The sequence below is a fragment of the Cynocephalus volans genome, chromosome 6 (genome assembly GCF_027409185.1).
Source record: "Cynocephalus volans isolate mCynVol1 chromosome 6, mCynVol1.pri, whole genome shotgun sequence".
NCBI lineage: Eukaryota > Metazoa > Chordata > Mammalia > Dermoptera > Cynocephalidae > Cynocephalus > Cynocephalus volans.
The window spans coordinates 77,466,518-77,480,283 of NC_084465.1; the positions used below are offsets into that span (position 1 = coordinate 77,466,518).

Genomic DNA, 13,766 nt, shown 5'->3' on the forward strand with positions numbered 1-13,766 from the left:
ATGGGTTTCAAAATATTTAAAAGACAATATGATCTGTATCTGAACAACAAGGTGGCACCAGATATGTGTAATGCTACTGGCCTGTGACTCAGTTGGTAGCCAGAGTCCAAAACTGTGCCCCTCATTTACAGTTATAGTGATTACTCAACTTCAGAGAGAATTACTCATTTTATGGTTATCCCCTGCAAGTCATATATAAAGCAAAACAAAACAAAAACCGGCAAATGCAATCGCTAAATATCTTTTTACAAGAGGTGCAAAAACAGTCATTTCTAACAATTAAACTTCCATTTACAGTAGATTGGGTTTTTTGTACACCTGCAGAGACTCAGAAATGACGGGGGAAAATGCCCAAGGCAAATAGTCTCCAAGTGGATATTTACACAATGTGAAATTAACTGTACCATAGACACCCAGAGAAAATGAACATTATCTTATGTTGTTATGAAATCAAATAGACATGATATAGCTTCATCATACTTAAAACCTGTAGGACCCCATCACAAGCTTAAGTAAAAAGTAATCCCCAAATCCCTCTGCCCATTCACCCATTATCTTCCTGCTACATAGAATAAATGTTTAGATTACTCCCACCCACCCTCCAATAAAGTGCACAGTCCATGGCAGACCACAGAATAATGCAACAGGAAAAGCCCCTTTTTGTGTATTATTATTTAAAAATAAAATACAAACAACAAAAATAAAATAAAGATTGAAGAGAATCAGAGATACTCCGTATCTTGCAGAAAGAGGAAAAGCACGAGGACACCCTGCTTGACTGTCACTTGTGTTAATACACATAGCCTTCGTTGTAGGGGTGGGGGTTGCAGCAGCCCCCTTCTGGCATGTAGGCCATGCTCTCATCAAAGTGAGACAGAGGCACCGTGTCCTCCTCGTTGATGTGGCGTTCCATATCTGTCTTCAGCAGCGGGCGCTGATTATCTGGAAAGGCCATGGAGAAAAGGGCTTCTGGATCACACACAAATTTGTAGACATATCTCTCTCCAGCCACCTAATGATAACATGGAAGAGAAAAACCCATCCTCACCATCCCCAGATGGGGAAGGACAGGAAAGGAAAAAAAAAAAAAAAAAAAAAACATAAACATGGTTTAATATACCAGAAAGGAGATAACAAAAGAAAAAAAGTAACCAAGTAATAGATACACAGAGAAGAACAAAGTCCTCACTTTGTGGAATAAACTACAGGTCAATCAAGAGAAATGCAAAATGCTGACCTTGAATAATAATTAATTCATTCCAGGTACAGCTAGAAAGCTCAGCAGTTTGCTTGCTTTTATATAAAGGTAAATCTACACTGTTATTTTGAAAAAGAAATCACTGATTTAATTCAGGTACTCCACATCGACATGTTTTTCCTCTGTTTTGAAAGGGAATATCTATACTTGTAAAAACCTGGAGCTTTAAGGCACAGTGTCTCCTTAATATGACATTTCTGAAATGGTAGAGAAAGTAAACTTTCAAACCTTAAAAGAAAAATGTGTTTTATTCCTAATAAGACTAGGCTAGTGATTCACTAATGCACAGGGTGAGCTGCTGCTTGCTGCTGCCTTTTTTCTTTTTTTCCTGCACTGTTTTCATCTAAAAAAAAGATACATAGCCTTATTCAAATGAAACATGAATCAAGAGGACAGACAGTATTATCCTGGGTACATCACTTTTAAAAATGAAGGCAAGATGCATTAGACAGAACTTAAGGATGTGTGCAAAGCATCAAATTGAAGTAAGAGGTGTAAAAAAGTGAACAGAATTTAAAATACACAATGTGTAGGGAGGAAATGAGAAAACGATATGACAACTGCCTGAAATAAAGGAGGAGTAGCATCATTTGTAGGGAATGACATTCCCAATCTTAAATTCTGAAGAGGAATGCTTTTCTAGAAAATGATAAACAGTTGAGTGAGCCAAATCTCTCTCCCATTAAAAGATAATGCTGAGAGGCTCAAAACCCATCGGGGTGGTGGACAGATAGAGTTCTTTGCATTTAGTCTGATATAACTCTGTGTGTGTGTGTGTGTGTGTGTGTGTGTGTGTGTGTGGTGTGTGTGTGTGTGTGTGTGTGTGTGTGTGTGTGGTGTGTGTGTGTGTGTGTGTGTGTGTGTGTGTGTGTGTGTGTGTGTGTGTGGAGAGTTCTGTAATTTTAGAAAACACTCAACACCTCTGTGTTTCCTCATATCAAAAAGGCATTGCTAGTTGCTAAGGCATTGCTAGTTGCTCTGTGATGTGGGGGAACAGAGTGCTCATGGTTTATAAACTGTCTGCATACATTTGGCAAGAAAAGAACAACTGCCAAAGAACACTGCTGCTCTGGACTCAGATTTACAGCATTTTGGCCCTGAATTCGAGTAAGAGGAACCACTTCCGAGAATCCAAATAATATGGATATTTTTGGATTTGAAAGAGTCAGACGCTTAGTGGTTTTTATGAATTCGAATGTGTTTCTTAATCTGCCCCTCAGTTCTCTGTTTTGTGAAATGGACACAGGAGTGGCTCGTGAGAAGCCTGGAGAGAGACGGAGATGGAGTCTCCAGCACAGCCCATGGCTAATGGAGGAGCCCGATGGAAATCCATCGACTTTAGTCCTTTGTACAAAGGAAAGTAAGTTCCTAAAGATGAAATGGTGAAATTACCATAAAAATAAAAATAGGCAATATCAGAAAAAAAGCTGAGATAATACATGCTAGTTTTCCCTTGTTCAAAATATTTTGAGAAATAAAATGAAATAAACAGCCTGCATGCCTCTGAGCGTTTTATAACCTGTTTGTGTTGTTTGGGGCTTCAGAGAGAGAGACACTGCTTTTGGTTCTAGATTTTTTTTTGTCCAACCTGTTGCTACTGGCTATAATTAGAAATGATGTGATAAATGAAAAACTTTTCACTGTGGGAAATTAAAATATATAATAAGCAATCAAGATTATAAAATCTCTTAGACTCTGCCTTTACTCACTGCAACCTTCTGTTTTTCTTTTGAATAAACATTTTTAGGGCTGCTACTATATTTATTAGACCATGTTAAATACTGCTGGGTTTAGAACAAGGACTGAAAACCAACCAAGGGAAATAATGTCTTCCATTATTAGTAAAGCAGTTACAATGCGGAAAATGCTGTACACTAAGTATTCCCAAATTGAACACTGAGATAGAAAAACAGGAATTTTAGAGGGAAGATGAATCAGAAGTAAACAAGGAGGTAGTTTTTCTGCTGTGCTTTCAAAGTCTGGGTATTTAAATCATGTTTTAACTTCTAAAATTTTAAAAGTAACTGAATACTAAAATTAGGAATTATAGATTATATCATCCAAAATATAAATACTGTGAAAATATTGGTATATATTTTTCTAGGTATTTCTAAATTTTGAAATAGAAGTACACACATGCATTGCCCATAAGGTATAATAAGCATTATTCTACCGTTTCTTATTTCTTTTATAACTACTGAAATTAATTACCACTTTTTAATTTTTTTACATGTTGAGACCTCCTACTTGGTTATTTTTTTTTATGTGCTAATCTTTTAATTTATATTTTTACACCACATACACCCATATAAAGTCTTAAACCAATGGACAAATTCGTTCATACAAATATTTTCCCCTACATGTTGAAATATATAATTCCATATCACAAGTTTTTTTTAAAGAACTGCATAGTATTCCTCTGAATGATGATAATAGAATTTACTTAACAAGCAGACTGGTGCATATGTTAACAGGTAAAGATGACTAGGGCTGGGCACTCTGCGAAGAACATGAGTGGTGCATTGAGTCAAGGTATGCCAGGGAACAGCAAGTAGAATGCTCCACACGTATCAACAAGAAGAGTAAACGTTGTGAGGGGCGTTGATTGTTGTTCTAGGCACATTTAGAAAGCACGTTTGCATGTTTGGCTATAAAACAACCTGCCCTTTCTTACATTACACAGTGACATCCCAAAAGGTCTGCCACACAGAGCATTTTATTTTCCTTTATTAGCTGATAAGTGAGCTGTAAATAGTTTCCTTTGGCAGTTACAGCCTAATAGAGAGAAGTGTGAGGAGCAACATTATTATCTGTAGTTCAGTGTCAATGTCATTATGTAATAGCATTTTGCCTTATTAATTTATTAAAACAAGAGGATACATAAATGGAATATGGATAAGAGAATAAATAAATGGGAATGTGGAAGTGGTGATAATAGTAGTAAGTTTAAACACATTTGAGAATATTTAAGTCTGGGCATGACATCCTGGAGATACCCTTATCAACCACTTTATCTAAAAGGTGAGGTATAATAAGGAACTTTATAATTCTTAGCTTTCTGTGAGTGCTCACTTTAATAAGGGACTTACTTAACAGTCAAGACACACAGGCCAAATATGCCTTTGCTTACCCTGACTTCAGGATGTGAGATGCATTAAGAGATACTATTTACTGGAGACTTTTATTGTCCCAGTATAACACAATGCAGCTCAAGTACATTACTTCATTTTAAAATCACAGAAACTTTAATGAGGTAAGAATATCACCATTTAGGAGAAGAAGAATCTGTTCAAAATGTGAACCCGTGAGAAGCTAGTATTCAAACCTAACTCATGATTGCATTATCTTTTACTGCTGTGCAATATATTGCTCAGGGAAACTGCTGAGAACCTACGGTGAGAGCCCAGCAGGTGTGTCCCTGCACTAGGAAGATGCTGGTGAAAATGAAGGAATGGGAGGTATTTGAAAGGATATGGCTACAAATGAGTGTGGAGTGTGAGAAAAAGAAAGGAATTAAAAGTGAACCCAGGGTTGAGCTGGAAAAGACAAGAGGAGCAGGTAGTGTACAGTTACACGTTTTGAAGGTGAGACTCAGGCAACAGGAAGCAATTGAAAATCTAGTTCAACTTTATCTTTCAAGGATCTTGGAAGTTGAAACATCTGAGCTGGCAAATTCCAGAGCACTGTGATTCCTTATGTTCCAGGAAACTCAACAGTGCTATTTCCCTCTGTTCTATTGTTTCATGTGGCAACTGGTCTTGTTTTTCTTGGTATAAGTATGGTGACATAAAAATATGTCATAATCTATAACACATAACTATGTTCATGAACCCCCAAATAAACAAAGGATACATAATAAAACTGTAATGTCTGCAATGGATAAATTATAAACTTGTTTCACAGTTAAAGCAATTAGATTTTAATACCCATACAAGCCTAAAGATATAATAATAACAAATATTCATGTGTTTTTATTTATTCACTGATTCACTGTCTTCTTTAAAATTTTATATTTTATTATAAGTATAATTCATTTGTTTTATCTCTACCCTTTCTTAAAAAGCTACTTTCAAATACTAAGGGAAGCACATGTGAAATAAAATATATTGAACTTTGTTCTACCAACCAAATAAGATCAAATATTTCTTTTTAATAAATGATATAAATGTTAAACTGTCAAATAAAAGATTTCAGGCAAGAAAAAAATGTTTTTACAAATGAGAATAAGAATGTTATAAGAGTCAGAACAAGAAAAAAATAAGAATTAGTCTAAGATTCTTTATTTTCATTGGAATCTATAAACAAAAGCTTTTCTAAATTATATAATTGTGCAACATGCTACAGAATAATAACTTCTGGAGATACATAGATTAGATGCAATATTAATACTGAAATGACTTTTTTCTTTAACCATGTGCAGCAATGGAGGAACTTCCAAAAAGCCTGGTATTCTGTACTGAATATTATTAACCATTTGTCTACAATGTCCATGAACTTATAAATAGAAAGGCTTGTAATACCAAAACCAAAAGATAAGCATTTGTTAAGATGAGATGTGCGGATTAATGTGCAGCATTTTAATGAACTTTAATGCTGTATTAGCTGCTCACCTTTTGCATGATTCCCTTCTCGTAATAATAGCGGAGTGAACGGCTAAGTTTATCATAGTTCATAGCTGGCCTGTTTTTCTGAATGCCCCAGCGCCGGGCCACCTGTCACCAAAACAGAATTACACTGTAGTGTTAAGTATTAACTTATCAGCATACTGTATAAAAAATTAGTTAATTAATTATTTCCAAATCCTCCAAAACATGTCCAAATCAAAGACATAAGAAAAGTAGCAAAAGCTTTCGTGATCTGAATTTCCTGTGTCCTGGTTTGCTTTTGAAGCCAGGCGTGCAGTGATCATTCTCAAACATCACAATAGAATTCTTTGTCACTATTGTTTTGGATACAAAATTAAATGGAAATAAGGGAATGTGTTTACAACGGGAATGAACAGGCTGTGATTCACCAAAATGTGGCAAAAGTTTTGTATTCTGAAATATGCTGTAAAGCTGGAGGGGATGTTTTCGCCTTCTTAGTTTTTTAGACAAAAGCTATATATTAAATACAGCTTAGAGATCTTTTTGTAAAGTAGTTGTATTGAGGTTACCATAAACCAAAGAAAAAAGATACCCTGCTCCATACTATATAAAAGAGTAAACAAGTGGTGGAGTGTGTCGCAGAGGAAACAGTATACAAATTAAAAAACTGAACTGCAAATAATTTTTATTGCCTGCAGCAGCCTCAGAATAAAATTGTAGCCAATACTAAACTGGAGAATTAAGCATTCATTTAGAGAACAGTAATTGGATGCTAAAAATAAGAAGGAATTAGAAAAGGTCATCATGTATAAGAATCTACAAACAAAAATCTCTGAAGCAGAATGTCTACTTTGTTGTTTAATAAAAAAAAAATCTGAACTTTTTATTATGTGGCTTTTGAGGAGCAACATATCTGGCTAAGACAGAGTGCTTTAATAGAGCTTTAAAAAAACCTCCTCCCTCAATGCATATATATATATATATATATATCCCTACCTCATTACCACCCAGGGCTAGCAGAAGCATTATAAAGAATAGTGTAGCTGGCTTTTATGCTATCCCAGCTAAAGTCACGTTCTCATTAATTTCCACTTTTTATTAGTCTGAACAGAAACTGCAGCTGCCATGCAAACCTAGGTAACCCCAAGAGAGCATTATCTAATAGGGTTAGTGTGTTCCTTCATTTCCAAGAAAGTCCAAGTTGTTGCTATGTCACATACACTAAAATAGAATACTTTTCAAAGAGATCATTCTGTCTCTCTCTACTTTATTAACAATAACCTTTCTCCAGGGATTTTTTTTCTTCTTTTAAAAATACCAATCTTTGCTATTTTTCTCTCTCACTAATTTGGATTCTCTGAATGAAGATACAATGTGCTTTAGTCACATGAATCAGTATACTTTTTTAAGAGTAGAGAAATGTGACGTAACAGAGACAAGATTATATATCCAAGCAGACAATCACAGTGGCAGGTACATCTTAACTTTCCAAAGATAAACTTCATTTTAATGTAAATGTTTGGAGCAATACTGAAAAGAGGAGGGGGCCAATAAGAAATGAAAACATTTTCTGAATAAAACGTCTTTCAAAAACCTTACAATGGACATCAGTGAATCTTTAATAGACATGGCAGCTGAACAGCATGCAAAGCTGGAAGGGAGGTGAAAATAAATTACTGATATCTCCTTAAATTAAACAACAATTTCTGAATATTTATTCATCTCTAAATGATTCTTTTCTAGAAACTCACCAGGATGTACCTAGAAAACAAAATGCTCATAACTAACTTTAAGACAGCATTGCAGAGGCCACTGGGGTGAGAAATATGATTTTTCAATAGCATAAACAGAGTTAGACTCTGATGATGCCAGTTAATTCTCAGCATCGTGGCTATTAGTAGACATTCTAAGATGATAAAATGTATTCCTAGAGTTGTTTCAGTGTCATGTTCCTGATAAAGTTGAGGGAAATAGAACACAGCTATATGCCTGTGAGATGCAGACAGAACAGAAGTTTAAAATGAACAGGTGACATAAATAATTGCCAGGCCACATAGACCACACACCCACTAAGAAAGTCCTTTTAGCCCTCACAGATGACCCAAATTGCCACTGTATCCAGCATCCGTCAAAGCCAAGGCACAATTTTCAACATGGAGTGGGAGAGATCACGGCAACACCTCCAGTGACTTCCTTATAATACTCCTTCAAATGAAAGATCAGGCTGTGAGGAAGGAGAGTAAAAAGATGGGTGGCACTGTGGCATTCCCTCTTCCTGCCAAATGAATTAAATGGGACAGTGTAACAGTTCAAGCATTATTGAACTTATTTTTAAAAATCATGCTCTAATATGTAACAGTGAACCTGGAAATTATAGTCAGAGCCTGGATATCAGACTTCCTGGTAATTCTTCCAGATCAACAACGTGAATATCATTTTACACTGAGTTCCACAAAACATATATGTTAGTAGTTGTTTCCTGGAATAATTAATTAATTAATATGTTAGTAGTTATTTCCTAGAATAATTCCCAAGCATTCATGGTTAATTTGAAAACAATATCTCCTTATCACAAATAAATCAAAAAGAGAGAAATTAAAGAATATATGTTTGCTAAGTTTCCCAAACACACTGACCAGATAATCAGTGCAGGTCAGGGTCTCACTCAGTGACATTTTTTTTTTTTTTTTTTTTTGGCAGTTGCCTGTACAGGGAATTTTGGTGTTACAAGGTGATGGAGTTTGGATGTATTGTCCTCCCAGAACTCATGTGGAAATTTGATCCCCAGTGTGGCAGTTTGAGTTATAGGGGCAGCTCCCTCATGAATGGGTTAATGCTCTCCCTGGGGGTGAGGGTCCGGAGTGAGATCTCGCTTTATTAGTTCCCTCAAGAGCTGGTTTTTTAAAAGACCCTGGCACCTCCTTTCTCTCTCTCTTGCTTCCTCTCACCATGTGATCTGCTTGTACCTGCTGGCTGTCTGTCGCTTTCCACCATAAGTAGAAGCAGCTTTAGGCCTGTGCCAGATGCAGCTATCCCAGAATCATAAGCCAAATAAACCTCTGTTCTTTATAAATTACCTAGTCTCAGGTATTCCTGTTACAGCAACACAAAATGGACTAATACACAAAGCCACGCTCTAAACAACTGAGCTAACCAGCCAGCTCCTCAGTGCCATTTTAAACTGCAAGACGAAATATAAAGAAATGGAACCCATGAGTAATTCCAACAAGAGGGCTTCAGAGACATCTTTATGAGTTGTGTTGACACAGACACCCAGAGTGCCGCTATGTAGTAGAGGGTGACCATGGGCCAGATAGGCTGAAGACATTTCACAAACACTTTCCAAAGAAATTTAAATAAGATACCATGGTCACTGCTTGATGGAAACAGTCACAACAATGAGCATTGCAGCAATCAGAAACGGGATGTTTCATTTTGAACAAAAGCCTCAGGAGACATTCAGTGCTTATTACACAATTCCCATTGAGTTAGTGACTATTTGGAAATGGTCTGCTGACTCTGAATTACCCAGCCCTTTTTTACTTTACGAGTCTGCTACAGAAAAGTTGTCTAAATGTCAGTTTGTTGTATGGAACAGATGTAATTGCCTGTCTTTCCTGCATTTAAAAATCACAGATACTCAGAATTTGATGGAATTTAATAGTCATCTGGTCAAATCTTCTATTTTACTTATTCAAACTTGATCATCATAAAAGTCAACAGTTACCATAAAAAGAACTTATTCACTTGAGGAAGAATTTTTACTCTTCTGAGTGGATCAAGAATTACTGACATAATTCAGCAATGTCCTCTACTTAATAAATACATGACAAAAATAAAACATTCTGTTTCTGCTCAGTTTATTTTAATCACAGGTGGAGGGAAATAACTGTTTTGAAGGAAGTGCTTTTTACAAGGGTATAGGGAAAATACAGCCAAAAAGTCAAGTTAAGAAACAAGGGGAACAGAGTCAAACAGGATATCTGTGGTTATGCACCTGGGCCCCGGCCCGAGGCAAAGGGCGGATAGTTCCCAGAAATAGACAAGTCAGTTAAAGTTTCAAGAGTGCCCCTCAGCTGTTTCAAGGACTCCCACTTGACCGAAGTTCACCCCTGGCTTGATTTAAACTAACCAATTACCTTGCTTCTCGCTTCTGTACCCGCGCTTTTTGCTATAAAAAGGACCCAGGAGCTCTACTCGGCGCGCCAGTCTTTCGAAAGACTGAGTCGCCCGGGTACCTGTGTGTTCAATAAACCTCTTGTTTTTGCATCCGAAGCCGTGGTCTCGCTGTTCCTTGGGAGGGTCTCCCTGAACTGACTGACTACCCACTGCGGGAGTCTTTCATTTGGGGGCTCGTCCGGGATCGGAGACCCCCACCCAGGGACCACCGACCCACCAACGGGAGGTAAGCTGGCCAGCAGTCGTTCTGTGTCTCGTTTCTGTGTCTCGTCTCTGTGTCTGACTCAGTGATTTCGACTGTCTTTTCTGAGCGCGCGCATTTTGGTTTCAGTTTGTTCCGGGTTAGTCGCTCTGGGAGCGAAGTGCGGGTAGCGAACAGACGTGTTCGGGGGCTCGCCACCCGGCAATCCTGGGAGACGTCCCAGGATCAGGGGAGGACCAGGGACGCCTGGTGGACCCCTTGGCAGAGGATTATTGTGTTTTGGTCTCACCGCGTCTCGGGAGGCGCGCTCTGCCATCGGACTCTTTCTTCTATTTCTACGGCACTCGGTCTCGTCGCCGTTTCTGGTTTCTTTTTGTCTTAGTTGTGATAGGTCTTTGCGTCGTCGTTCCCCTATTGGAAATTTTCGAGATGGGGCAAAGTGCCCTTACGCCCCTCTCCCTTACTCTAGATCATTGGAAAGATGTCAAAGCCAGGGCTCACAATCTGTCCATGGAGATCAAAAAAGGAAAATGGCAGACTTTCTGTTCGTCTGAGTGGCCCACATTCGGCGTAGGTTGGCCGCCAGAGGGAACCTTTGATCTTACTGTCATTTTTGCAGTTAAAAAGATTGTTTTTCAGGAGACCGGAGGACACCCGGACCAGGTTGCCTGTGTCGTGGTATGGCAAGACCTCGCCCAGAATCCCCCTCCCTGGGTGCCACCCTCCAGCAAAGTCGCTGTTGTTTCGGGATCAGAAAATACTCAAAGGCCACCTACAAGGAAGCCTTCCGCCCCTCCCCAACCCCCCGTCCTCCCGACACCAGATGACCTATTTTCTCTCTCTGAAACCCCACCTTACCCGGCGGCTCCGCTGCCCCCTCTGGCCCCTCAGGGAAACAGATCGGCACCAGGCCGAGCGCCCGGTGATCCTAGCCCTGAGGGACCGGCTGCGGGGACTAGGAGCCGCCAACCTCGCAGTCCGAGAGACGGCTCCGGTCCTGACTCCACCGTAGCTTTGCCCCTCCGAGCCATAGGGCCCCCAGCTGAGCCTAATGGCTTGGTCCCTCTACAGTATTGGCCTTTTTCCTCAGCAGATCTTTACAATTGGAAGTCTAACCACCCGTCTTTTTCTGAAAAACCAGCAGGACTCACGGGACTTCTTGAGTCCCTTATGTTCTCTCACCAGCCCACTTGGGACGATTGCCAACAGCTACTCCAGATCCTCTTCACCACTGAAGAGCGAGAAAGGATTCTTCTGGAGGCCCGCAAGAACGTTCTCGGGGACAACGGGGCCCCTACACAACTCGAGAACCTCATTAATGAGGCCTTCCCCCTCAATCGACCTCAATGGGATTACAACACGGCCGAAGGTAGGGAGCGTCTTCTGGTCTACCGCCGGACTCTAGTGGCAGGTCTCAAAGGGGCAGCCCGGCGCCCCACCAATTTGGCTAAGGTAAGAGAGGTCTTGCAGGGACCGGTAGAACCCCCCTCGGTTTTCTTGGAACGCCTGATGGAGGCATATAGGAGATACACTCCGTTTGACCCCTCTTCTGAGGGACAGCAGGCGGCAGTTGCAATGGCCTTCATCGGACAGGCAGCCCCAGATATCAAGAAAAAGTTGCAGAGGCTAGAGGGGCTCCAAGATTATTCCTTACAAGATTTAGTGAGAGAGGCAGAAAAGGTGTACCACAAGAGAGAGACAGAAGAGGAAAAACAAGAAAGAGAAAAAAGAGAGACAGAAGAGAGAGAGAGACGGCGCGATAGGCGCCAAGAAAAAAACTTGACTAGGATTTTGGCCGCAGTGGTAGGTGAAAGAGGGTCTAGAGATAGGCAGACAGGGAACCTGAGCAACCGGGCAAAGAAAACACCTAGGGATGGAAGACCCCCTCTAGACAAAGACCAATGCGCGTACTGTAAAGAGAAGGGTCACTGGGCAAGAGAATGTCCCCGGAAAAAGAACATCAGAGAAGCCAAGGTTCTATCCCTAGACGACTAGGGGAGTCAAGGTTCGGACCCCCTCCCCGAACCTAGGGTAACATTGACAGTGGAGGGGACCCCCATCGAGTTTCTGGTCGATACCGGGGCTGAACATTCGGTGTTGACCCAACCCATGGGGAAGGTAGGGTCCAGGCGGACAGTCGTAGTAGGAGCAACCGGCAGCAAAGTCTACCCCTGGACCACACAAAGACTTTTAAAGGTTGGACATAAACAAGTGACCCATTCCTTTTTGGTCATACCTGAGTGCCCTGCTCCTCTGTTGGGCCGGGACATTCTGACCAAACTAAAGGCCCAAATCCAGTTTTCTACAGAGGGCCCACAAGTAACATGGGGAGATCACTCTACCATGTGCTTGGTCCTAAACCTAGAAGAAGAATACCGGCTGTATGAAAAGCCGGCCTCTCCCTCCATCGACCCATCCTGGCTCCAACTTTTTCCCACCGTATGGGCAGAAAAGACAGGTATGGGACTGGCCAATAACGTCCCACCAGTAGTAGTAGAGCTGAAATCGGGTGCCTCACCGGTGGCCGTCCGACAGTATCCAATGACTAAAGAAGCCCGGGAAGGCATCAGACCCCACATCCAAAGGTTCTTAGACCTAGGGGTCTTAGTGCCCTGCCAGTCGCCCTGGAACACCCCTCTGCTACCAGTAAAAAAGCCAGGGACCAATGACTATCGGCCAGTCCAAGACTTGAGAGAAATTAACAAAAGGGTGCAAGACATTCATCCCTCAGTCCCAAACCCATACAGCCTCCTGAGTTCCCTTCCGCCTAGTCACACTTGGTACTCAGTCTTGGATCTCAAGGATGCCTTTTTTGCCTCAAACTACACCCCAACAGCCAGCCACTGTTCGCGTTCGAGTGGAGAGACCCAGAAAAAGGTAACGCTGGTCAGCTGACCTGGACACGGCTGCCACAGGGGTTCAAGAACTCACCCACTCTCTTCGACGAGGCCCTCCACCGGGATTTAACTCCTTTTAGGGCTCTCAACCCCCAGGTCATATTACTCCAATATGTGGACGACCTCCTAGTGGCAGCTCCCACATATGAAGGCTGCAAAAGAGGGACACAAAAGCTCTTGCAGGAACTGAGTAAGTTGGGGTACCGGGTATCAGCTAAAAAGGCCCAGTTATGCCAGAAAGAGGTCACCTATTTGGGGTACCTGCTCAAGGAGGGAAAAAGATGGCTGACCCCGGCCCGGAAAGCTACAGTTATGAAGATCCCTACTCCCACAACCCCCAGGCAGGTCCGCGAATTTCTGGGTACTGCCGGATTCTGCAGGCTCTGGATTCCTGGGTTTGCTTCCCTGGCTGCACCCTTGTACCCCCTGACAAGGGAAAACATTCCTTTTACCTGGACTGAGGAGCATCAAAAGGCTTTTGACCACATAAAAAAAGCCTTGCTGTCTGCCCCCGCCTTGGCTCTCCCAGACCTCACCAAACCATTTACTCTATACGTAGATGAAAGAGCCGGTGTAGCCCGAGGAGTGCTTACTCAGACCCTAGGACCATGGCGACGGCCAGTAGCTTATCTATCAAAAAAACT

General features: G+C 41.0%; 1 protein-coding gene across 8 annotated transcripts in view; it reads right to left on the minus strand.

Annotated features, from left to right (window-relative positions):
- Positions 1-790: 790 nt before the first annotated feature.
- The window catches only part of ETV1 (ETS variant transcription factor 1), a 93,128-nt gene continuing 80,152 nt past the window's right edge, over positions 791-13,766 (minus strand). For all 8 annotated transcript variants that reach the window (XM_063099630.1, XM_063099629.1, XM_063099628.1 and 5 more), the window contains 2 exons: positions 5,869-5,970; positions 791-1,012 (listed from right to left, as the gene is read on the minus strand). In XM_063099630.1, the coding sequence (XP_062955700.1) occupies positions 791-1,012; positions 5,869-5,970 (324 nt within the window). The remainder of the gene's footprint in view (positions 1,013-5,868; positions 5,971-13,766) is intronic.